Genomic DNA, 27,479 nt, shown 5'->3' with positions numbered 1-27,479 from the left:
TTAACAATTTCTCACAATAATTATTATTAATTGAAAATTTATTTAACAAGGAAGGACACATTTTCAAGTAATCACTTCTAGTATTAACACTCCTAGGAAATCACAATGTCCCATCATTGGTGAGCTGTTTTTAGAACAGGCCCGCTGGCTACTCTTGTGGTCCTTGAGGACTACCGTAATTTCTCGTGTATAATGCCCAACCATGTATAATAAGCATCCCCAAAGTTGACTGAAAAATTCGGGAAAACCCTTATACCTATGTATAATTCATTTTTACCATGCATGATTTTGCTTCTATCCATATCATCAAAACATGAAGTATTATCTGTATTTTGTTAGTTTTTTTTAAAAATAATTAGTCTGAAGTCAAGTACTTTATTTGAACACATAATAATTTCTTTTTTATTTACTTGCTCTTATTTTGAGAGTAAAGGCTGTGAATCTCAGGCTTACTTTTATTTAATAAATGAGAAAACACACAATTGTGGTCATATGTTTGATTACCCAGGCAGAATTTGTAAGATGGGTACAGTTCTTTAAAGAAAACATGAAGGGCCAGGCGAAACACATTTAATTTAATTTTAATGGGATTCATGTTCTCTCCGTGCCTGCGTGGGTTTTCTCCGGGCACTCCGGTTTCCTCCCACATTCCAAAAACATCCAATGGTAGGGTAATTAAGAGTCTAAATCGCCCGCAGGTGTGAATGTGAGTGCGAATGGTTGTTTGTTTGTATGGGCCCTGCGATTGGCTGGCAACCAGTTCAGGGTGTACCCCGCCTCCTGCCCAATTATAGCTGTGATAGGCTCCAGCACGCCCGCGACCCTTTTGAGGATAGGCGGCTCAGAAAATGGATGGATGGATGGTTGAAAAAGAAGATGCAATGTGATTCAAATCACCATCATGACACCAGCATTTGTGAATTTGAAGTTAAGACTGCATGTTTGACATTGTAGTTTGACATTGCAATGGAAATATTTGAATAAATTAGAAATATTTGAATAAATTAGAAGTGAACCAGCATTTGTTTGAAAGTCAAATTTCATTCATAGCTCGTTTGTGTCTATTTGTGGTCACTCAAGTTATTGATTAAGTGATTCACAAATGTTTTTTCTCCTCCTCACACACGCACACGCACACACACACACACACCAGACATGCAAACACCAAAGGCATGAAAAAGGTGACCAAAAAAAAAAAAAAAAAAAACATTGTAGAGGGGGATCTGGGGGGAGCCCCCGGGCCCCCGCAGATAATTTTTTTGATTTTAACATAAATTAAGGAATCTGAAAGACTCTGAAGAGTACAATATGGCAAAATAAACACATGTTCTTCGTGCAGAAAAACATTTATTTACACTGCTCAAGTACATGTTGATGTACAAATTTTAGATTGTAATTAAATTTGCCTCATTTCTTTGCTTTTTTGTTTTGGCCTCCAACTTAAGGCAGGCCCATCTCCACCTGCATCTGATGCCTGCTTCAAGCTGTGTCACGTGAATAGCATCCTCCCCTTTAAGCACTCTCATTCCGGAAAATAATTGTCGTAGTCTCGCGCACGAAATAGTTGATAAATCAGCAATAATTGATAAGTAAAAGTAGCGAGCGGCATTTAGATCATGTTAACAGAGTAAAAGCACTGTTACGTCTTAGCAGCAGAAGTGTTTTTTCTAGTCTCGTCAACTCCTGTGACCTATTCAGCGACGGCGACCCCCACCCAGGTAAAAGTCATCAGATCTATTCAATTCACGTAAATGGCCTATTTTGAGTTCAAAATGGCGAATTTCGCCGTAAGGCGACTGATTTGGATGTATGACACACATACACACAAACATACATACGCTCACACATGCGCACACACTCGGTAGGCCTTAAGTAATTAAACCTTTAAAATATTTATCTGACAGATTAGTGGTGTTATAATTGTAATCATGTCCGAAAAAGAAATCAGGAAAACTGAAATGGTGAAAAACAGTTTTACGCTATATCGCCACAATTCAGTGCTACCTAATTTACAGTCTTTGCAAATATGTTTAACAATTATCTGCAAACATATATGATGTATCTAGAAACAAAATTCTGAATTCACTTTACAGAGATTTTAATTACAATTTGAAAAATTATTCTGCTGTCTAAAAGAAAAAATATTCATTGATCAGACATGGATCACATTTCAACGGATTTCTTTGCCCACGCTCAAACCCTCCACAGGTGCCTTCAAGCGGTTCAAACCCCATTTGTCATGGAGGAATTTGAGCAAAAACCTGACCAAACATGTTGAAAAAAATCTGCTTTAGCCCCCCCCCACACACACACCCATTCTCTCTTTAAACGTGTTGCATATACACACACAGACACACGTATACACACATGCTAAAAATTATCTTTCTGCAACATAAATATATAGACATTACTATTTATTACGTACAATCATATCTAAAACTACACTAAAACACCCCCAGCAGTACAGCTGTAGTAGACTAACAGTATGTTCACATGAGAGCAACCAAGTAAAAAGGTTTTCTTCTTTGTGTTTTAAGTACAGTCGGCATCCTTTTCAAAATGCTTCCCGTTCACACAGAAATGCAGAAATGGTGAAACCACTGTTAGCTCTATGTATGCCAGGCAAGTAGTCGCCGATGTCACTTTGTAAACAAACACTACACACCTACCATACCATTTGTTTGCATATCAAGTATAGGTATTCTTGAGAGCCGTTTTCAAATGTACAGTGTATGTTGAAACAACCATGACAGCTTATGTATACGGCCCTTTAAGTATTGTAACCCTCCTGTTATTGTAGAAATACTGAATATAGAATATATGTGAAAGCAAAGTCGAAATAGTACATTGTTGGAATGCATGGACAAATGTGATGAAAGAACATGGCAGTGACATCACTTTTCTGGTAAAAAAATAAATAAATAGCATTTTCACTGGCTTTTAAAGATCGATGGGAAAAAGTATTTCAACATCACACAAGAGACAATCTTTGCTGTGTAACTGTTTGCAGTGCACATACTGAATATCAGTCTGCATGCAACACAAAGAATAAGCCTTCAACCAGAGCGGGAATTACTCCGGTACGGACCAAAGTCAGATCCTAAAACCTTAAAGTTATCAAAAAACTGAACAGGAATGCTCACCAAAGAGAAGATGAGTTAACGTGGACGATGCAACCCCCCCCCCCAAAAAAAAACAAATCTCCACAGTTGTCGCCAAACTACAAATATTCCAACAGTCAACATGTCTTCATTGAGCGAAGGAGGAAGGGAGGCGTGAAAGGCGTTAAGAGATCGCAGAAAGGAAACCGAGTCTGGGGGTGGGACGTGTATGGAGGATGCCGCTGATTGTGACACTTCTTGGTTTCACTGTGAAACTTGATGACTCAGACATGGCATCTGCACCCCGACAACCCGAGCTGCTTCCAGTCTCAACTTGTTTCCCGCTTTTTTAAATATCTCAAAGCACTGGAGATGCACTCACGCTGCAGGCGTCATAATGAGAGGGGTAAAAAGATGGAGGTGAGGGCAGTTTAATAGCGACGTTTACAACAAGTGGTCCAGTCTGGTCCAGCTAACCACAGTACTGTTTGTAAAGGTGAAGCCTGATGTGTTTTGTTTTCGTTTTTTTTTGGAGGTGGGTTGACATTAGCTGCGTCCGATAGGTAATAACATGGCATCATAATGTGGCGCCATATTGTAAGGCACCAATGAACTGAAAAAAGAGAAAAGGTTTCACATATAAAGGTTATGACAAGTATTATTGGAGCTTAAGGCTTAAGTGTATGATTCTGAGTGCAGAACGGTGGCTTCCTACCAATGTTCAGGGCTGGATAAAATTACAGGTACAGTAAAACCAAGACTAAACCGTGCCGCGATAAGCAAAAAACAGCGAGCAATTGATGCCTTCACCTCAAATGTTTACAATTCCCAGCAAAATCATGTATTGAAAAAATGCATTATATATAGGTAGAAGGGTTTTCCAGACTTTTGAGTTCAACTTTGGGGGTGCGTATTATCAGAATCAGAATCATCTTTATTTGCCAAGTATGTCCAAAACACACAAGGAATTTGTCTCCGGTAGTTGGAGCCGCTCTAGTACAACAGACAGTCAATTTACAGAACACTTTGGAGACATAAAGACATTGACAAAAAACAATTGTGCAAAAAGATGCAGAGTCCTCTAGCACTTAGAGCAGTTCGAATGACTAATACTGCAAAAGTCCGGTGCAATGACCATTGTGCAAAGGGCGCTGAGACTTCAAGGAGTGTATGCAGTTTAAAGTGATGAGTAGTGCGATAATCTGGGACAACGTTGGTTGTGCAAATGTTACAGATACTCCTCAATCAGTGTGCAAATGGAGCAGATGCTACTCTGGCATGAGTGGCCAGTATATGCAAATAGTGCAGCATGGCGAGACAACTACAGTGAGTGCACGAGTAATACATAATTGGCCCCACAGAAATGTGACAACGAACTCAAGTCAAAAAATTGCCACCATGTTGGAATGGAATTGTAGGTTAGGTGTTTAAAAAGTTGATCGCAAGAGGGAAGAAGCTGTTGGAATGTCTACTAGTTCTAGTTTGCATTGATCGGTAGCGCCTACCTGAGGGAAGGAGCTGGAAGAGCTGGTGACCGGGGTGCGGAGGGTCAGAGAGGATTTTGCACGCCCTTGTCTTAGTTCTGGCAGCGTGCAAGTCCTCAATGGTGGGTAGGGGGGTACCGACAATCCTTTCAGCAGTTTTGATTGTCCGTTTCAGTCGGAGTTTGTCCTTTTTTGTAGCAGCACCAAACCAGACTGTGATGGAAGAACACAGGACTGATTCGATGACCGCTGTGTAGAACTGTCTCAGCAGCTCCGGTGACAGGCCGTGCTTTCTCAGAAGCTGCAGGAAGTACATCCTCTGCTGGGCCTTTTTGTGGACGGAGTTGATGTTGGTCGCCCTCTTCAGGTCCTGAGAGATTGTAATTCCCAGGAACTTGAAGGTCTCGACGGTTGACACAAGGCAGCTGGACAACGTGAGGAGCAGCTGTGGCGAAGGATGCATCCTGAAGTCCACGATCATCTCTACAGTCTTGAGCGTGTTCAGCTCCAGGTTGTGTCGGCCGCACCACAGCTCCAGCCGCTCCGCTTCCTGTCGATATGCAGACTCGTCACCGTCCTTGATGAGGCCGATGACAGTGGTGTCATCTGCAAACTTCAGGAGTTTGACAGTCGGGTTCGCTGAGGTGCAGTCGTTCGTGTAGAGAGAGAAGAGCAGCGGAGAGAGGAAACAACCTTGGGGCACCCCAGTGCTGATGCTGCGTGTGGATGAGGTGGCCTCCCCCAGCCTGACCTGCTGTGTCCTGCCCATCAGAAAGCTGTAAATCCACTGGCAGATGGCAGGTGAGACGCTGAGCTGGAGAAGCTTGGATGAAAGGAGTTCAGGGATGATGGTGTTGAATGCTGAGCTGAAGTCCACGAACAGGATCCTCGCGTAGGTCCCTGCACTGTCGAGGTGTTCTAGGATGAAGTGCAGTCCCATGTTGACTGCATCATCCGCAGACCTGTTCGCTTGGTAGGCAAACTGCAGGGGGTCCAGCAGGGGACCTGTGACACTCTTGAGGTGGTCCAGCACGAGACGTTCAAAGGACTTCATGACCACAGATGTCAAAGCGACAGGCCTGTAGTCATTCAGACCAGAGATTGCAGGTTTCTTGGGGACTGGAATGATGGTGGAGCGTTTGAAACAGGATGGAACTTCGCACAGTTCCAGAGATCTATTGAAGATCTGAGTGAAGACTGGAGCGAGCTGGTCCACGCAGACTTTGAGGCAGGATGGGGACACATGGTCTGGGCCTGCCGCTTTGTTAATCTTTTGTTGTTTGAAGATGCGTCTCACATCCTGTTCATGGATGGTTAACGCAGAAGTCAGAGGTGTGATTGTGGTCGCGGGTGCGGCCGGGTGGGTGTGTGGTGTGAAACTGACCTTTTCAAATCTGCAGTAGAAGGTATTCAAGTCGTTGGCTAGTGTGCTATTGTTCTCAGCTTGGGGGGATCGTCGCTTGTAATTAGTCAGCGATTGGAATGCATGCCAGACTGATTTAGAGTCGTTTGCGCTAAACTGTTTTTCCAACTTTGCTGCATAGTTCCTCTTTGCAATGTTAATTTCTTTAGTCAGCTGGTTTCTAGGTCGATTATACAGGGCCCTGTCCCCGCTCTGATATGCGTCCTCCTTAGCTTGGCGAAGCTGCTTAAGTTTAGCAGTGAACCACGGCTTGTTGTTGTTGAATGTGCGAAATGATTTTGTTGGTACACACACATCTTCACAGAAACTGATATAGGATGTAACAGTGTCCGTATATTCATCCAGGCTGCCAGCTGAATTTTCAAAGACACTCCAGTCTGTGCAGTCTAAACAGCTGTTTTCACTGTAGGCTTTGCGCATTTAGGTTCTTTGCCTGTACGTCGGTATTAAGTGAATTAAGCAGTGATCAGACGAGCCCAGGGCTGCACGAGGTATAGCACGGTATGCGTTTTTTACCGTAGTGTAGCAGTGGTCTAAAGTATTATTTTCCGTGGTAGGACAGTCGATGTGCTGCTTGTATTTAGCGAGTTTGTGGTTGAGTTTAGCTTTGTTAAAGTCCCCGAGCGTTAGCAGTGCGGCGTTCGTGTTAGCTTGAGGCGGTATGTAGACTCCAGCCAGTATGAATGATGCGAACTCACGTGGCGAGTAGAACTGTTTACAGTTCAAAAACAGCAACTCCAAATGCGGGCTGCAGTGTGTGCTGAGCACCGTGACGTCCGTACACCATTTTTTGTTTTCCCTGATGATTCCATGTCGCGGTCCGCTCGATGAATGTGGAAGCCGGGAAGCATGACGGTGCCATCGGGTACAGCGTCGCAAAGCCAGGTCTCCGTGAAGCACATGGCCGCGGAACGTCCGAAGTCTTTACTGGTCTTTGTTGGGTAGGGAGCGTACATTCGCGAGGTGGATCGACGGGAACGGCAATCTGTGTCCTCTCTTGCGGAGTTGCACCTGAATGCCGGCTCGTTTTCCTCTGTGGCGCCGCTTCCCTCTCCATGCGCCGAAAACCGCCGACGCCGCTCCGGTGAGTAACTCAGGGAAAAAACTGAGCGGATTTGCGAAAGTTGGTGACAGAAAGTCCGGAGTAGCCTCCTTGATGGTTAGCAGGTCTCCCCTTGTGTAAGTGAGTCGTGTAAGGTCTCCAAAGACGGACGAAAAACACAAAAACAAAAACAATACTAGAGAGCGTGTTACCGAGGCGACCACACTGGTAGGCGCCATCTTGGAAGTACACGAGAAATTACGGTACGTCAGTCACCCACAGGAAGTTTTCATAGAAATGACATAAAGCATTTGTGTCTCTAAACCAAAAAAATATGGATGATGTCAGCATTGCTGGTTAATGATTGGATCTTAATTAACCAATCAAAATCAAGTCCTGATGCTTTCCAGCACTCAGTCTCTGCAGAAACACTGAAAGACTGAACAGACAATATGGGGGCAAAAGGCAAATGTATGTGCTAATTTTCAATAAAAAAAATACATGCGAGACCGTGAAGCGTGAACCGCGATGAAGCGGGGTTTACTGTATAACATATGGTAAATTGCAATGTAAATATTAAATTTTTCAGATGTGTAGATATTCTGTAGAATGTGAAGAAATGCTACAGTCCACTTGAAAAACGTGTCAGTGGCATTTAACAGCAAATTTGTTTGACTGCATAAGGGAGTGATTACCAACTAGGGTGCCGTGGCACGCTAATGTGCCATGAGATATCATCATAGGTGCAGCAGGAAATTATCCAATTTCTCTTAATGTGTCCGAAAATTTGTATTTAAAAATTTTAAATATCTTTGTGACAAAATAAATTAACATTGCAAAGAGAAATTATGCAGAAAAGTTGGAAAACAGTTTACAGCCAGACTCTAAGTCAGTCTGGAGAGAATTAACATTGCTAACCAACTACAAGCAACCATCCCCACAAGCGGAGAACAAAAGAGGGCTAGCTGACGACTTAAAACACCTTCTACTGCAGATTTGAAAAGGACATTTTCAAACCCCACACTCACCCAGCCGTACCACCGACCACCATGGCATCTGTGACTTCTGCGTTGACCATTCATGAACAGGATGTGAGATGCATCTTCATACTACAAAAGATCAAAGCGGCAGACCCAGACCTTGTGTCCCCATCCTGCCTCAAAGTCTGCGTGGACCAGCTCGCTCCAGTCTTCAGACAGATCTTCAATAGATCTCTGGCACTGTATGAAGTACCACTTTGTTTCAAATGCTCCACCATCATCCCAGTCCCCAAGAAACCTGCAATCTCGGGTCTGAATGACTACAGGCCTATCGCCCTGACATCTCGGGTCATGAAGTCATTTGAACCCATCGTGCTGGACCACCTCAAGAGCGCCACAGGACCCCTGCTGGACCCATCCATCCATTTTCTGAGCCGCTTCTCCTAACTAGGGTCGCGGGCATGCTGGAGCCTATCCCAGCTATCATCGGGCAGGAGGCGGGGTGCACCCTGAACTGGTTGCCAGCCAATCGCAGGGCACATACAAACAAACAACCATTTGCACACACAGTCACACCTACGGGCAAGTTAGAGTCTTCAATTAATGCATGTTTTTGGGATGTGGGAGGAAACCGGAGTGCCCGGAGAAAACCCACGCAGGCACGGGGAGAACATGCAAACTCCACACAGGCGGGGCCGGGGATTGAACCCGGGTCCTCAGAACTGTGAGGCTGACGCTCTAACCAGTCGTCCACCGTGCCGGCCCCGCTGGACCCAATGCAACAATTTGACTTTATGACACCACATTCATACATCCATCCATTTACCGTTCCGCTTAGTGTATTCAAATGCTAACTTTGGATTTGTAAGTTCTGAAGTGGAGTGGACCACCGAGTCACACAGACATCTCCTTACCACTCGACTTTTCATAATCACCGACTCACACCACATTATCCCTCCTAATGTTAACATGACCCATTAATTCATCATACATTGTCTACATTAACATGGAAAAGAGTTACTCAACTTACATGGCTTTTTCGTCCAACATTTGATCGGTCAGATTGTTCGTGTGTGAGTCATGGCATATAGTGCATTCAAGCATAGCTCGGAAAGTCGTTTGCATGTTAAAATGGATTTTAATAGTTTTAATGGCTGTAAAATTGGATTTGTGTGTATGAGTGAGGGATAGCAGGGGGAATATTCTGTAGTGCCATGTTTTCTTGCTCTGTTACAGCGCTTCTGATTCTGGTGAAACGTGTAACTTTTATTTCTGATGAACGCGAATCTCATGGATGAGCAGCTCACGTAAGGCACCCGCAGAGACTTGCCACAGCCCCTCCCCTCTCACATGCATGCGCTCTCTATTCAAAGGCGTATAACTTTATTAATTCCTTAATAAATGATAATATAACTTTTTCAACATGGTCACATTATATCTTATTGATGAAAGGCCCCAGACAGGCTGACACACATCATGCACACGTAAAAAAAAAAAAAATAAATGACAAAGGGGCACCTTGGGCCTCAAGGCCAAAAGGGCCTAAAGCCAGTGGAGGGGTGACGGGGAAGTTATGCACATTTCAACTAGACTTTACACCGATTTTAATCGGTCTGATCGGTATCGGCCGATAATTCGCATTTTATGCTGATCGGCTTTAATGTCATAATTCGCCGATCCGATCAATGACGCTCCGCAAAAGACATCGGACGGCCAATAAAGTTAGAAAAAAAAAAAACGTCGTTGGTGTGGGACAGACAGCATGTCTGAGACAGACAACACGTAAATCAGACTACAAGACAAATTTGCTCTTTTACGATTGCACTATGTCAGACTACTGCAATAAAATCTTGTATTCCGATACCACCGCATCCCGTTTTTTATGATCATTGGGCTTTATCTTGTCAACTCAAATGCGACCGGATACACTCGTTACCGTGGCGACGACAACAAGAGTGGATCGGGCCGACTGTATTATAAGGACAAAATGGGGGGGAAAAAAACGTGTGTTGGTGGTCACCGGTGCTCAGGACAGGAGAGGACGTTCGTTTAAGGCTTGCTTGAGGTATGTTCACGTACTTTTAATACGATACGGCTCGCAATGTTGGTTTGACCTGACTGATTAAAATACACAATCTGACTAGAGCAGCGATTTCCAACCTTTATGGAGCCAAGGAACATATTTTACAATTAAAAAATCTACGGCACACCAACAAACAAAAATGTCACAAAAAGGGGCTACATTAATTACTGTATGTACTTCCTGCCATCTAATAGAAGGCCATTCATTTGTTCTGTCTGTCACTATTCCTCACTGGCATAACTAGATGAACAAAGATACATTTATTTATTGGAAATATAATTTTTTGAGCAATTAAGTACACAAGTATATACACTAAATGAACAGGTCATTTAAATAGACACATTGCTCCATCTTGTGATCGGATTGGTGATCGGTTATCGTTTTTTTAAACTCGCTGATCGGCCCCAAAAATCCTGATGGTGTAAAGCCTAATTTCAATAAAATCCCGACTGTTTCATTTTACTGGCCTGCCTTTGGTACAATGGTAAAAATGCTAGAGTCAACAAATGTCAAAATGCAAAATAACTTTGATCTGGACCAAAATACCAAACTACAAGCATGAACACAATCTAAGCAAAAAAAAGTGAATGAATGACTGAATGAATGAATTAATCAAGAAACTGAGAACATCATAGCACAAGCTCTCACCTCACGCATCATGCACTTAGTAGAGTTGGAGGACGATGGAGGACATTAGGTATCTTTGACCCATTCCATTCCCCTTGTCAAAAGGGAGTGACCTTTCCCTGTCTACCATGAACACACTGTAGCTTGTCTAGCTCCTCCTTAAGTTCGCACTTGCTTCCCTGGCAGAAATGATCTAAAAAGATCAATGCGGCACAAACAGTAACCAGTTGGCAAAGGAGAAACACAAAAAATTGCAAACGATACCAGACAACGGTTCTGATTGGTGGGCTTAAGTTACATAAACTGATAATGGTTACAACATACGTACTAGATGGTGGGAAGATGCATTTACGCAGTACAGTTCCTAAATATCTCCATGGAAAAGCCCATCTTTCACCTCAAGTCATTTTTGTTCCTGACCATCTTACTGTCTCTAACCACATCCTTATGTAATTATTTCAACTCATTATTATTTCAACAAGCACTCTTAAGCCCCGCCCATGCAGAGTTACTCCATATAGCATCCTTGAAAACATTGTGTACTGTGTATTGTCTTGTGACATGATTTGTCATACAAATGACCCACAAACTGAGAGCATGCGAAAATCAATCTGTTGAAGCAAGTTTAGCTTCTAAATGTTACACATTTTAATGGCATTTAATGCTTTCACTGCTTTAGTGTAAGTGCTTATGCATCTCAAAGTTTCTACAAGAGCTGATGGCTAGGGTTCCTCAATCAATCATCAAAACATCCCAATTCAACGATGAAGCTACTGTATCATTAGTCATGGCAGCTGCATGAACGAAGAATACAGAATAAGGCTGTAAATTGTGCCTTAAGCGGTCTATCACACCATCGTTGATAAAAATCACAACAAAATGTTGACAAGGGGGTGTTTGTAACCCGCCAGCTGTTTTATGCAATCAGATTTGTTCCAAAAATAATCACACTAACCCTGTGTCTGACTTCCTGTCCAAGCCAAACTTAAAGCATTACTTAAAAAGTTAATAAGCTTTGATGATGGTGACAGTTTACGCCTGAAACAAATTGAATAACTTGAGATTATTGTAAGTGAAGATTTGTTTTTAAAATTAGAACATCAGCACAACATTTGTGTGTGGCACCTTTTCCTGCCCACATCCGTGTGTGTGTGGTCTGATTATCTGTGTGCTGTAATGCATGCATCACATATACACAGAAGAGTGAAAACTAATTTCCTCTCAGGGGTTAAAATTTGGTTAACAATTTTAAAAATTGACTTAGCTTCAATGGAACTCACTGAGTTCCACTCCAATATTCAGATGTAGTCTAAATTTATGTTGTTCTACCATTATAAAACACAAATGCTCTTGCCCCTCAACGGTAAGGCTCCTGAAAAGATTTTAAATTGTGTCCAATTGTTTAATAAGAATGGAAACTTATACACATGGTGCTAAAAACAGTGGAAAGCAAGCCCTTAAAAAGAGAGAAAATGTTTACCAGCATGTCCGTCATGTCGGGAGGGCAGCCGTTGGGTAAGCGTGCGAGTTGTCAGCGATGTTAGCAGGCCGGGCACATGCATGTCATCCTCCCTTTGGTCTCGGACGTCTTCTTTATAAATTCACACCCACAAAACCGTCAGCGTGTACAAGCATGTATTAGTGTAAATGGATATGGAAGTGTAAAATTATACAGAAATGAAAGTTACAAGAACATTAAATCACAAAAATGGCACCCACAAAATGCACCAAAAATCCATGCACACACACACAGAAAGGACATAGTGAGTGTGAGTACAATCATCCACTTAACGACTGCATACTTCATACTAAAGATTTACATTCAATTCAGTATGGATACAAACACATTGAGCACTGTTAAAATTAAAACATAAACAATTAAAAAGTCAAGTATTTTAACCACAGTGGTGGTAGTTAGTAGTGTGACCACGAGTGACGAGGGATGACATATTATGAGAATGCAGTCTTTGAATGTGAGTACAGTATAATGCTTATACTACAACTAACTTTTACATTCTTGTCATTTTTTTTCTTCTCTTCACAACTTTGCAAGGATACTTCTTTTGGAATGAGTCTTATGAAGTACACATCTTGTATAATGTCAGTATGAACTCCAAAGTGTTGTTATGACACTGTTAGAAATTCCTGTAAATTCTACAGTTATTTACCACATACCAGACAGTAAAATACTTTAAAGCAGAGCTGCCAAGCTATAAAAATTTCCTCCAAGAACAATTTTCCCAAATTTGTCTGAATTTCCATAGTTTCAAAAGTGGCAATGGCAGACGCAGTTGCAGCTTGAATCAAAGTACCAGTATATGAGATTTTGATGATCCATCATAAAAAAAAATTTGTGTCTATGGATTAATTTGCATTTCGGCTCTTCTGTTTTCAACCCTGGTAACAAAAACAAAACAAAAAATCTAATCTATTAAAAACCAATGAATCAGCTCTCAAACGTCAAAATAAAAATTCAGCACTCGGTTTTGCAAACAAACAAATAACATTGTTGATAGACTGAATTGGATAGTTTAGGTATGGACAATATCTTTGGTTTCTATTTTGTGCTTCTTGTACATGTCTTCTCTTGGATGCTGTTTATACTGTATTTCCTATAACCACAATTGCTGCTGAAATGATGCAGATTTCCCCATTGTGTGACTAATAGAGGTTATCTTGTATTACAAATATTTATTAATAATAATGATAATATCATTTTAACCTGCCCAAGTTCTGAAGTGACGTGTGCAGTGACGTACTCATTAATTTGCGGTTCGGAAGCGGCGCCCTGTGTGTATTATTTTATATTTATATCTCTAAACAAGTATTAATTGGCCTGTAATTTTGTTGTTCAAATTTGGCTACTCTCCGCGAAAACACTGTTCCAGCCAGACCTATATGACAAATGTACTGTATCACCAAATCACACGATAGCTTAGCAATTAGCATGGCTTTGACATCTACTCCTCGTCCTCCCTTCGTGACACTTGTAAGAAGCATGATAAGAAGTGTAGCTTATTTGCTACAGTCAGTGACTTACAATGCGTCGACACCGGATGCAGGGAGAACATTCGCCTCCACGGCTTGACAGCCAGGGGGCGTAATAAAATAGCATGCACCAAGCAGCTGTTCAATGTGGACGTGACGGTAATGTCAGACGCTTTATTTATTTTTAGCCGGTGGGGAGAATACTTCGAAGACCTCCTCAATTCCACCGACACCACCTATCTCTGAGGTTGAGGTCACCGAGGTGGTTAATAAGCTCCTAGGTGGCAAGGCCCCGGGGGTGGATGAGATTCGCCCATAGTTCCTAAAGGCTCTGGATGTTGTGGGGCTGTCCTGGTTGACACACCTCTGCGACATCGCGTGGACATCGACATTCTGTTCATAACTTTTATGGACAGAATTTCTAGGCGCAGCCGAGGTGTAGAGGGGGTCCGGTTTGGTGGCCTTAGTATTGGATCTCTGCTTTTTGCAGATGATGTAGTTCTATTGGCTTCATCAAGCCGTGATCTCCAACTCTCACTGGAGCAGTTCGCAGCCGAGTGTGAACCGGCTGGGATGAGAATCAGCCCCTCCAAATCTGAGACCATGGTCCTCAGTCGGAAAAGGGTGGCGTGCCCTCTCCAGGTCGGGGAAGAGATCCTGCCCCAAGTGGAGAAGTTAAAGTATCTTGGGGTTTTGTTCACTAGTGAGGGAAGAATGGAACGGAAAATCGACAGGTGGATCGGTGCAGCGTCTGCAGTGATGCGGACTTTGTATCGGTCCGTTGTGATAAAGAAGGAGCTAAGCCGAAAGGCGAAGCTCTCAATTTACCAGTCGATCTATGTTCCTACCCTCACCTATGGTCACGAGCTGTGGGTCGTGACCGAAAGAAGAAGATCCCAGATAAAAGCGGCCGAAATGAGTTTCCTCCGCAGGGTGTCCGGGCTCTCCCTTAGAGATAGGGTGAGAAGCTCGGACATCCGGGAGGATCTCAGACTAGAGCCGCTGCTCCTCCACATCAAGAGGAGCCAGATGAGGTGGCTGGGGCATCTGATTCGGATGCCTCCCGGACGCCTCCCCAGTGAGGTGTTCCGGGCACATCCCACCGGGAGGAGACCCCGGGGACGCCCCAGGACACGCTGGAGAGACTACGTCTTTTGGCTGGCCTGGGAACGCCTCGGGATCCCCCGGAGCTGGATGAAGTGGCTGGGGAAAGGGATGTCTGGGTGTCCCCGCTAAAGCTACTGCCCCCGACCTCAGATAAGCGGTAGAAAATGGATGGGTATAATCATTTTACAGTAGGAGTGGGCAATATATATCATCTTTGATATAATCATGCTGCGATTGGCTGGCAACCAGTTCAGGATGTACCCGGCCTCCTGCCCGAAGATAGGTGGGATAGGCTCCAGCACGCCCGCGACCTTTGTGAGGATAAGCGGCTTGGAAAATGGATGGATGGATATAATCATGACCGTTGCCTTAACGATGTGCAATTATCACTATCAAGTTTGTCTCAAAGAGACTTGAATAGTATGTCTCGAGAAAACAACCAAATGGGTGCAGCGACATCATAGGAGAATTTATGAATAAAAAATGCATGAATATTTTTGGAAAAACCCGCAAAAGGAGGATGTGGCTAAAGTTCTCATTCGCCGAATCAGTGGACATGATTCAGTCATGTGACTCAGTGGCGATTAAAACAAACTCCAACTAGTGGGCCGACTCCAAGCAACTCTTCTCAGAGGTTTAGCAGCTTAAGTGGGTGAATGGTCGCTATGGACCTCAATGTATAGTTTTTTCATGTATAGTTTTTTTTGTTGGCCAGCAGGAAAATTACACAGTCCACTCGATATACGTGCTGGTTTCCCAAACGCGGCCAGTTAAAAAGTGAAATGAAGAGAATGGACGGTCCTGTTTTGATCGTATATTCACTGGAGGATTTATTCATTTTGAATAACATTTACAAGGAAAACTGTACCTGTCAAAGTCATCCTGACTGCTGGTAAGGCTAATGGAGAAGCTAGCTAGCATAGCTCAATGGCTGCAGCGTTATCTCACTATCCCGTCACCAATCACCCACTGTTTTACTTATTTAAACACTACCAGCTGCTAAATTGTCACCGGGAATAAAAAAGAAAATCGCGGTCACAACATCACATATTTTTAGGAAAACGTACAGTATATTTTCCCCCCAAAATGAAAAGATTTATCAAATGAATTTATCTCAAAAGTGGTGACACAGTAGAATGAATACATAAAGGCTTCTTGTCGATTACATCTTTCCTTTGTAGGTTGAAATGTTTTATTAAGAGGCCTGTTGCGCTGATACTGATGGGTCCGGACTTCGTACAAAAACACACAAGACGTCATCGTCATAGGTAACTACTAACTTTATCGGAATACATTTCTAAAGTAACCCTCCCAACCCTGAGTATGAGGAATACGTAAAACGTCCACAAACAGGACTACCGCTAAAGAAAGTAAATCTGCACAACACACTCAGAAAACCCTCACCGAGTCATTTAACAAACACGTACCATATGACAAAGCATGTAAACGTTGGCAAGACATAAAGAATGTCATCAGCTACTTTTCTTTCTGCAGTGTTCAAGCCAAATATGTATGATAGTGTGTGCTGCAGTGACAAACAAAAATCTATTTGGTTAAAAAATATTAGGTTTTCATTTAGATGTCATCTCAATTGTTTTTGTTTTGTTTTGGTACAAATGCTAAATTAAAATTCTATTGCACAAACCTGATTTGGCATATTCTCCTGTATATAGCCTGGACATAACCTGAAGTTATTAGTTGTTAAATATAGCCATACAATATTCTTGTGCAATGTTTTGCAGTAGATGTATGAAGCACTTTACAAAATAAACAAGATCCGCTGTTCTGTAACGATGTGTCTCTCAATAAATGTCCTGGGAAGTAAATAGACATTTGACACCAGTTTTTATTTTGGATATCATCAAATTATCGTAATCGTAAAATAAAATAAAAATATTAAGATTTTTTTTTTTTTTTTTGCATTGTATGTGGTAAATAACTGTACAATTTACAGCAATGTGTATGTGTGCTGTAATATATTCCCAGCACACATTGCAATATTCATGAATCCACAATCTTAAAAGCATTTCAGTGCAAATAAGACGCGTACATTGTATAACCAGAGACACATGCAAGAAAATGCAATAATACAAAAAAGAGAATAATCATAAAAATCTACTGTGTAGAAATAATGAACACTAACAATGTGGCACCGTTGCAGAAAAGCATTGTTGTATATGCTTCTATTATATACATGTGGGTTTGGTAGTAGCAGCATGTTTCCATTACAGAAAGCTCATTGTAGAGGTCAAAAGACAGGAGCCAATGCCTGCTTTCACAGAGTGTAACCTGATTCAGGTATGTGAACCAACTAGTATTGAGCAAATAATGATTCATAGCCAGTGTATGAGTACAGTGTATGAAGTGTCACATGTCTCCAGAATCCAATTCAGACTACTGACCTCCCACTATTTAAGTTTTTTTTTTTTAACAGTAACTTAATGGCAACATTGTTGGCAGTAAGTGACCGTAAAAACTGTATGAAATGTCTCACAGTGTATTGAGGCATATTTGTTTGTGAAATTATTGGTCAGATTCTGAATTGCACAACCTCAGTGGTGTCAACTTTAGAGGCTCCACAGTCTATAGAGGAATTGCGTGTGTAACTGAAAATTACCTACATCTGTAATACAGTTTTGGACCAAGTTTGGCACTGTAATGCAAAACATACATTCAAAGGACATTTGATTAGGTACAAATGCCCAATCTAATGGGGATGCTGTGTCAAACATTCTGCCTGAAGATAATGCTCAGTTTTGCTTATTACGGGGAGAGAACTGATAATTTAAAAATACTGTATGTTAATTATTGTGGTTGTAGTTTGTACACATCATACCAGGAGTTGTTTCTTATATTGTGGTGACCTTATTGCACTACATAAAGGTCAAAATATTAAGAGTAAAATAGCTGGCAGATGCAGTGTTGTAAACAGTATCTTTCTTGTGATGATACCCTTCACTTTGCTTGGAATTTTCCCTCAAGTGATTACCTCGACTTCCATGCTGAGAGGATGAGACCAAGATTAGCAGAATGTTTGTCCCTCATTAAGTCCATTAGTAGACACAAAGAAACAAACAATGCTGGAACATCTTGTTGTGGAAAATCTTGTGTGATAAATTGTATATAGATGTCCCATCTAAATCAGAGAAATGGCTGCAAAAACTGTGGACAACTCCACCAGCTAGGAAGGAAATTATTATAATCCTAGCCTTGTTATCATTGTAAGCTGTACAGGTATGTGCACTATAATGTACAGTATATATATATATATATATATATATATATATATATACACACACACACACACAGTGTTCCCTCATTTTTCGGTTAATGGGGACTCCCCGCGAAAGGTGAAAAACCGCAAAGTAGGATTTGCCCCCTCCCCCAGGAATTTTCGCGGATGTGTATGTGGGTACCAGAATGTTTAAAATATGTAAACAGTATTTATACTTGACATATTTGAGACAAAGATTACAACACTACACGTATTTACTTAAATCTTTAATTATAAAACCTTATACAGTAATTAACATTTATCATACAGTAATTAACATTAATCAACATTGCCTCCCGAGAGAGGCGAAGAGGCTTGTGTTGGTGGCGGAGGTTTGGCCTTTGTCCTGATCATATTAGTGCCCAAACTCATTGTCTTTTCCCTGCAATCAGCAATCCACAATGCCAATGCAGCTTCCATTTTCACAACTCTCTTATGACGCGGAGTTACAACACATTTCGCTTCCTTATTGAAGGTTATTGAAGCAGTTTTGCGGATGTTTGCTTCCTCTTTCTTGATTCATTCACACCATAATGGCGTGCAACAGATGCATAACCTCTGCCCTCTTTGATCAAATCTAAAAGTTTAACTTTTTCGCTGATGGTCATCATCTTCTTCTTCCTCTTGGGCGCCCCGGAGGAAGCATTCGCAGGGGCACAGCGCTTCGGTGGCATTGTAAGGGCTTGCTTAACTAATAACAAAAATTATCGCTTAAAGAAAAAAAGTTATTGCGAACACAACAGCGTGGACGAGACTGGCGAGACACAACAAGGGAAGCTGCTGGGTGAGGCTGCGATGATGCGCAGCCAATCAGCTCATGGGATAAATCCACTCGTGCTCTCAATGGTCAATCACGCGCCTTGTATGAGTGCCCGTACAGTACAGGCATGTACCGGGATGAACAAAGCCTATGAGTCAACTCATCTCTTTGTTTGGCATGCAGGGAAACCTTCTCTCGCGCATCAACATGAAACAATGCGTCTTTCTGCAATATGGCTGCCGATATGGCGGTATATTTAAAAAATAAATAAATAAATTATGAATATTTTGGAAAAACCCGCGAAGCACTGAAGCCGCAAAACGTGAAGCGCGAAGTGGCGAGGGAACACTGTATATATATATATACATATATATATATATACATATATATATATATATATACATATATATATATACATATACATATATATACATATATATATATATATATATATATATATATATGACTTAAACCCAATTGTGCATCTCTGGAAAGACCTGAAAATGGCTGCCCAACGTTCACCATCCAACCTGACAGAACTGGAGAGGGTCTGCAAGGATGAATGGCAGATGATCCCCAAATCCAGGTGTGAAAAAATACTCATGGCTGTATTAGCTTAAAAGGGTGCTTCTTCTAAATACTGAGCAAAGGGTCTGAATACTTATGGTTGTGTGATATTTCAGTTTTTCTTTTTTCATAAATTGCAAAAATTTCAACAATTCCGTTTTTTTCTGTCAATATGGGGTGCTGTGTGTATATTAATGTGGAAAAAATGAAATGATTTTAGCAAATGGCTGCAATATAACAAAGAGCGAAAAATTTAAGGGGGTCTGAATAGTTTCCGTACCCACTGTATATCTAGCAGTGTCTCCAGATGACTACAGTTCAATTGAGGTGTTGTATCTAAAACAGATAACTGGATGAGCCAAAAACATTTTTCAATTAAACCACAACAAAACTGAGACAATTGTTTTTGGCAATCAAGAAAAGAGGATTGCTGTTCATAAATACGTGGAGGCACTCTCTTTAAAGACCAAGTCCGAAACCTTAGTGTACTGATAGACTGACTTTCAACAGTCGTATCAAATAAATTACTAAAACTCCCTTCTACCAGACGGCACGGTGACCGACTGGTTAGAGTGTCTGCCTCACATTTCTGAGGACCGGGGTTCAAATCCCGGCCCCGCCTGTATGGAGTTTGCATGTTCTCCCCGTGCCTGCATGGGTTTTCTCCGGGCACTCCGGTTTCCTCCCACATCCCAAAAACATGCATGGCAGGTTAATTGAAGACTCTAAATTGCCCGTAAGTGTGAATGTGAGTGCGAATGGTTGTTTGTTTAAATGTGCACTGCGATTGGCTGGCAACCAGTTCAGGGTCTACCCTGCCTCCTGCCCGAAGGTAGCTGGGATAGGCTCCAGCATTCCCGCGACCCTTGTGAGGATAAGCGGCTCAAAAAATTGATGGATGGATGCCTTCTACCATCTGAAGAACATAATCAGAGTGAAGGCTTGCATGTGACAAGCAGACCAGAAGAAGCTCATCTGGACACCGGACACCTTGCGGAGGAAACTCATTTCGGCCGCTCGTATCCGGGATCTTGTTCTTTTGGTCAAGACTCACAGCTCGTGACCTTAGGTGAGGGTAGGAACGTAAATCGACCGGTAAATTGAGAGCTTCGTCTTTCAGCTTAGCTCCCTCTTTACCACAACGGACCGATACAAAGTCTGCATCACTGCAGATGCTGCACCGATCCGCCTGTCGATCTCCAGTTCCATTTTTCCCCTCACTCGTGAACAAGACCCCAAAATACTTGAACTCCACTACTTGGGGCAGGATCTCATCCCCGACCTGGAGAGGGCACGCCACCCATTTCCGACTGAGGACCATGGTCTCAGATATGGTGCTACTGGTCTATAAATCACTAAATGGTTTAGGTCCTGAACACATGAAAGAAATGCTAATGGAATATAAACCCAGTAGGGCTCTGAAATCGACAGACTCAGGTCAAATAGTGGAGCACATTCATACATACATACATATTTATTGTGCAACTATCCAGTTTCAGCCTCCATTCAAAAAAGACAAATTGGTGGTTGTAATGTCACTGAAAATATCAGAGGTTTTCTTAAAGGGGAAGTTACCCCATAATGACAGGTTATATAGCAATTTCAGGGACACTTGCAAAATGTTAAATACAATTATAAAAATAGAATATAAGTACATGATATAAATTACTAATTTTATCAAATAACTTGTGTGGACAGTAAAACAATGTTTTTTTTTAAATGGACCGTATGATATATTAAGGTGGCACCTGCCAGGACATCATGTAGGGTGAGCAGCAAAATTTTTCTGTATTATATATACATTTGTCACATTAGACATGTCACTGATGGTGTAGTGGTACACTCGCCTTACTTAGGTGCGGGCAGCATGGGTTCAGTTCCCACTCAATGACAGTGTAAATGTGAGTCCGAATGGTTGTCCGTGTCTATATGTGCCTTGCGACTGACTGGCGACCAGTTCAGGGTGTAGTCCGCCTTTTGCCTGAAGTCAGCTGGGATAGGCTCCAGCACCCCGCGACCCTGAACAGGATAAGCGGTGATGGGTGAATGGACACTAGACATAACATATTATGTAAGAATGAAAGTACTGTGGTGGTGGGTTGACGTAATTGCCCTACGGAAATCTGGGCCGATGAATGTGTTTCACACGTTAATTTTTGGTGTGCCGGCCTTCCGGTTGACTTCCGTGTTTTCTTCTGAAAAACGGGTTCTATTACTCTGCCTTTTTTAACTTTGGACATGTGCTCTGTGAAATGGTGGTACAAGAAATAAATCTGCCATCTAGGAAAATACCACGCTAATCCGGACGTGTTAGCAACAGATATGATATGATGTGGAGGCTGTCATGACTCTCGAGTGGCAGCGAAAATTTATCGGATTGTATATACGAACGTACACATTTTTACAACCCCTAGATACCGGTATACGTTTATACAATGCGAAAGATTTTTTTCCATTTTCCTTATACTTACAGTATACATAATACACTCTTTCAACTTTTGACAAATTTTTGGGGAAAAAATGCGTATTATACACGTGAAACTTCAGTATATCTTAACCACTTAGAGTATTAAACACACTTTAGTTAGCAGATCAGTGTGTGGGACATGCCAAAATCACAGACATGCAATGAAAACAATTTTATAAAATTAAGAAACATTTCTAATGAGACCCCAGAGTTTAATTATTCTGCTACATTTTCATGATGACTGAGTGATTTTGATGAGGATACCAAAGGCACATTACAGTGCATTCATTCATCTGTGCCTTTCAGGCAGAGCTTGTCAAAGTGCAACAATATTGTGTCTGTAGTGTGCGGGTCAACGTCAATACTTCAATACTTATTTTCCACCTTAATTTGCTAACACATTCTTTAAAAATCAGACAATGTGATTTTCTGGATTTTTTTTCTTCTCTCATTGTGTCTCTCATAGGTGAGGTATACCTATGATGAAAATTACAGGCCTCTCTCATCTTTTTAATTGGGAGAACTTGCACAATTTGTGGCTGACTAAATACTTTTTTTCCCCACTGTATAGCTACTACCTGCCAAATACAACCCCAATTCCAATGAAGTTGGCAAGTTGTGTTAAACATAAATAAAAACAGAATACAATGATTTTAAAATCACGTTCAACCTATATTTAATTGAATACACTACAAAGACAAGATATTTAATGTTCAAACTGATCAACTTTATTGTTTTTAGCAAATAATCATTAACTTAGAATTTTATGGCTGCAACACGTTCCAGAAAAGCTGGGACAGGTGGCAAAAAAGACTGAGAAAGTTGAGGAATGCTCATCAAACACCTGTTAGGAACATCCCACAGGTGAACAGGCTAATTGGGAACAGGTGGGTGCCATGATTGGGTATAAAAGGAGCTTCTATGAATTGCTCAGTCATTCACAAGCAAAGATGGGGCGAGGTTCACCTCTTTGTGAACAAGTGCGTGAGAAAATAGTCGGTTTAAGGACAATGTTCCTCAACGTACAATTGCAAGGAATTTAGGGATTTCATCATCTACGGTCCAGAATTTCATCCAAAGGTTCAGAGAATCTGGAGAAATTACTGCATGTAAGTGGCAAGGCCGAAAACCAACATTGAATGCCCGTGACCTTCGATCCCTCGGGCAGCACTGCCTCAAAAACCGACATCAATGTGCAAAAGATATCACCACATGGGCCCCAGATCACTTCAGAAAACCAATGTCACTAAATACAGTTCGGCGCTACATCCGTAAGTGCAACTTGAAACTCTACTATGCAAAGCAAAAGTCATTTATTAACAACACCCAGAAACGCCACCGTCTTCTCTGGCCCCGAGCTCATCTAAGATGGACTGAAGCAAAGCGGAAAAGTGTTCTGTGGTCCGACGAGTCCACATTTAAAATTGTTTTTGGAAATTGTGGATGTCGTGTCCTCTGGGCCAAAGAGGAAAAGAACCATCTGGACTGTTATGAACGCAAAGTTCAAAAGCCACCATCTGTGATGGTATGGGGCTGTGTTAGTGCCAATGGCATGGGTAACTTACACATCTGTGAAGGCACCATTAATGCTGAAAGGTACATACAGGTTTTGGAGAAACATATGCTGCCATCCAAGCACACCAAGTCTTTTTCATGGACACCCCTGCTTATTTCAGCAAGACAATGCCAAACCACATTCTGCACGTGTTACAACAGCGTGGCTTCGTAGTAAAAGAGTGCGGGTACTAGACTGGCCTGCCTGCAGTCCAGACCTGTCTCCCATTGAAAATGTGTGGCGCATTACGAAGCGTAAAATACGACAACGGAGACCCCGGACTGTTGAACAGCTGAAGCTGTAAATCAAGCAAGAATGGGAAAGAATTCCACCTACAAAGCTTCAACAATTAGTGTCTTCAGTTCCCAAACGTTTATTGAATGTTGTTAAAAGAAAAGGTGATGTAACACAGTGGTAAACATGACCCTGTCCCAGCTTTTTTGGAACGTGTTGCAGGAATGAAATTCTAAGTTAATCATTATTTACTAAAAACAATAAAGTTGATCAATTTGAACATTAAATATCTTCTTTGTACTGTATTCAATTAAATATAGGTTGAACATGATTTGCAAATCATTGTATTCTGTTTTTATTTATGTTTAACACAATGTCCCAACTTCATTGGAATTGGGGTTGTAGTAGCCACAGCTGCTGCAGACATGGAAATATAAACACACAGCAAGATGTAGTCGGACAGACACAAGGAATTCAAAAAGTGAAGTTAAAAAAGGCAGACACAGATGTGGCAAGAGTGGTAAGGAAGGGACGACAACAACTTGAGAAAAAGAGGAAGCAGCAAGTGACAGGTACAATGAAGAAAGATGCAGGAACAGGAAGTGTGTGTGTACCAACAGGAAGCAGGAAAAAAAAATACTTGTAGACACATGAACACAAGAAGTCTCAGTGGCGGTTCCAATTTTAGTTCTTGTCCAGATCTGTGGTGACGGATCCAAATTGTCTGATCATTTCAGTATTTTTGCACAAGCGTTGCAATTTGCAACATGACCCTGAACAGTAACTGTAGCATTAAGCAGTGATGCTAAACACAAAAAGAAATGGTGATAGATAGCTAACATCTTCATTTAGTGCATAGAGAGAAAGGGCAGGGTAAATTTGCTACTTTTCCATCTCAGCTTTTAAGGAGAGAAATAAAACACACCACATTCATCTTTTAGTTTGATGGCAAATTTAGCCACACAAATTTTGACTAGATGCAGCAAAAATATACAACGTACTAGTAACAGTTCATCATCCAATGTTTGTTGCCACCTAGTAACAGTGGCCAGTCTGTGTGTATGTGTGTGTGTGTAGGAGGGTGGTCCTCTGTGTCAGACAACAGGGTGTGTGTGTGTGGATATGTATGCGTGTGTTTAAAACTGTACCCATCTGACAAAACCCATGGCCCCAGCAAAAAAAGCACACTACAGGCTCCATTCTTGACAGGAAATGAACAGTGTAGCGGGCCACTACAAAATGTAATAAAACACGTTTTTATGAGTGGTTGAAATCCACGATGTTGACAGTATATGGCGGTGAGTAGCCAGATTTACATTAATTAGTCTATCTCCCAATTAAGTGTACAACGGCACACCCTTGGACATCAGACAGTGTCAGTATTAATATGGATGCTGGTCTATCAAACCTGTAGATAAGTTCGGTCTATCACTATAATTACTATATCAACTTATCGTTCAATAAATAAAATCAACTAGGGCTAAGTGATTAATCGAAAATTTCATAGTGATTTTGATTTTGGCTACTCATAATCAAAATAGTGTTAGAAGAAAAACAATTACTGTGCCACGGCACCGGTTGTGTATGTAACTTAAGGTAACATGGGTCCCCCTTCCCATGGACTCACCACCTGTGGTAGGGGCCATAAAGGTCAGGTGCAGTGTGAGCTGGACGGTGGCTATATTTCCCCGGCTGCAGAAACTGGCTCTAGGGACGGGGAATTTCATCAATAAGCGCAAGTAAATCAAAAAAGTATTATGTGTTCAAATAAAGTGTTTCACTTCAGAACATGTTTTTATCATATGGGTAGAAGCAAAATCATGCATTGTAAAAATGCATTTTCAATAGGTAGAAGGGTTTTCCAGAATTTTGAGGTCAATTTTGGGGGTGCATATTATACATGGGTGCGCATTATACGTGAGAAATTACGGTAATTAGGATTATCAACATTCATTCTATTTTCTAAATGTCAGAATTTTTAGAGTTTTTTTTAAACAAATATATAAAATCGAGGGAGGCACAGTTGACGACTGGTTTGCACATCTGCCTCAAAGCCCTGAGGACACAGGTTCGAATCCGATAGTTTTTGGGAAAATATATAATCTTTAAATAATTGTCATTGTGACAGGCCTATATATAATGATGCAATGTATCACAATATCAATATTCCACCCCAAATGTCCTGGATGGTCTATCAATAACAGACCACTAAAGCATGTGATCTGGAGTCGCCCAGGAAACGGTCGTTAGGTATGGGAAGAACAACAGATTAATAAATACATACATTTATTGTTAAGAAATGTGTTGTTTGTGTGGAATTGATTGTTGATTTATTGTGTCTTGAAGCATTTGATTCAAATGGGGTGCCTTATTTGGCTTAAAAATACAGTAGCAAAGGCACTGTTGAGTAAGTATAAACGCTGTGCCATCTAAAAACAGACAGACACGAATTTGAGCTACATCAATCCGCATCAATTTTTTTTCAATTTGATTGATTGATTTTGATAATTTGATTTAATTGGTGGGGTTTACATGACATGAAAGTTTGGTAATGTGCATCAGTAAAGACACATGAGCTCGCTGCCACAATCAGTCAGGACCATGACCACGATCCATCGAATGATCAATCAGCCATATTGTCTATCCATCCATTTTCTGAGCCGCTTCTCCTCATTAGGGTCGCGGGCGTGCTGGAGCCTATCCCAGCTGTCATCGGGCAGGAGGCGGGGTACACCCTGAACTGGTTGCCAGCCAATCGCTGGGCACATCGAAACAAACAACCATTCGCACTCACAGTCATGCCTACGGGAAATTTAGAGTCTCCAATTAATGCATGTTTTTGAGATGTGGGAGGAAACCGGAGTGCCCGGAGAAAACCCACGCAGGCACGGGGAGAACATGCAAACTCCACACAGGCGGGGCCGGGGATTGAACACGGGTCCTCAGAACTGTGAGGCTGACGCTCTAACCAGTCGTCCACCGTGCCATCCATCCGTGTCCATCCATCAATCAATTTTCACTACCACTTATCCTGTTCAGGGTGCTGGAGCCTATCCCATCTGACTTCAGGCAAAAGGCGGACTACACCCTGAACTGGTCGCCAAGTCAGTCGGAGGACACATATAGACGGACAACCATTCACTCTCACACTCACACCGAATGTCATATTATAACATGGAGAATTATGTATTGTTTAGAGGAACAAAGCGTGTGACGTCAGGAGGAAAACACGCCAAATGCTGTCACTGCTGTTTGCCTGTCAGATCGCATTCTTTTTAACTCATTCATGTCAACTAGTAATGTGCGCATCAAAAATTAAATATCGAGACATCCAATGCCGGATCTTTATGATGTAAAATTGATTAATGCCTGGATCAGACTACAAGACAAATTTCGTCTTTCACCATTGCACTATATCAGACTACTGCCATCAAATCTTGCCGTATCTCGTGCAGACAGTGGCAACACTACACGACATGAATTCCGATACCACCGCATCCCGTTTTTTACAATCACTGGCCCTTATCTTGTCAAATCAAACATTGGCGGGCGAGGATATTCATTCACAGAGTGCTTGAGGTATGTTCATGTACTTTTAATACGATACAGCTAACAAGCAGGCAACAAAATGTTATGTAACCTAGCAAGCTAGTGCTAGGACTAACGGTTGTACGTAAACATGCCGGCATTCTGTTGACTCATGCTCTAAAGCTTTGGTAAACATTGCTTTGCACCGTGAATAAATGTTGACATGCAAGTATTGACAACGACAAGCACGTGAGGTGAT

General features: G+C 41.7%; 1 protein-coding gene across 9 annotated transcripts in view; it reads right to left on the bottom strand.

Moving 5' to 3' along the window:
- Positions 1–27,479, bottom strand: part of LOC133486309 (regulator of G-protein signaling 20-like) — a 63,350-nt gene that overhangs the window by 20,793 nt on the left and 15,078 nt on the right. For 2 of the 9 annotated variants that reach the window (XM_061791252.1, XM_061791262.1), the window contains exon 2: positions 12,221–12,331. The exons of 2 other annotated variants lie outside the window; for them this stretch is intronic. In XM_061791252.1, the coding sequence (XP_061647236.1) occupies positions 12,221–12,235 (15 nt within the window). In that variant the 5' untranslated portion in view covers positions 12,236–12,331. Of the gene's footprint in view, positions 1–3,143; positions 4,490–4,606; positions 5,222–10,761; positions 10,934–12,220; positions 12,332–27,479 lie in introns of those variants that run through there. 5 more of the 9 variants (XM_061791271.1, XM_061791274.1, XM_061791283.1 and 2 more) reach the window with 4 other exon arrangements.

Source organism: Phyllopteryx taeniolatus, chromosome 1 (assembly GCF_024500385.1).
Source record: "Phyllopteryx taeniolatus isolate TA_2022b chromosome 1, UOR_Ptae_1.2, whole genome shotgun sequence".
NCBI lineage: Eukaryota > Metazoa > Chordata > Actinopteri > Syngnathiformes > Syngnathidae > Phyllopteryx > Phyllopteryx taeniolatus.
This window is presented reverse-complemented; position numbering and strand designations above follow the sequence as displayed.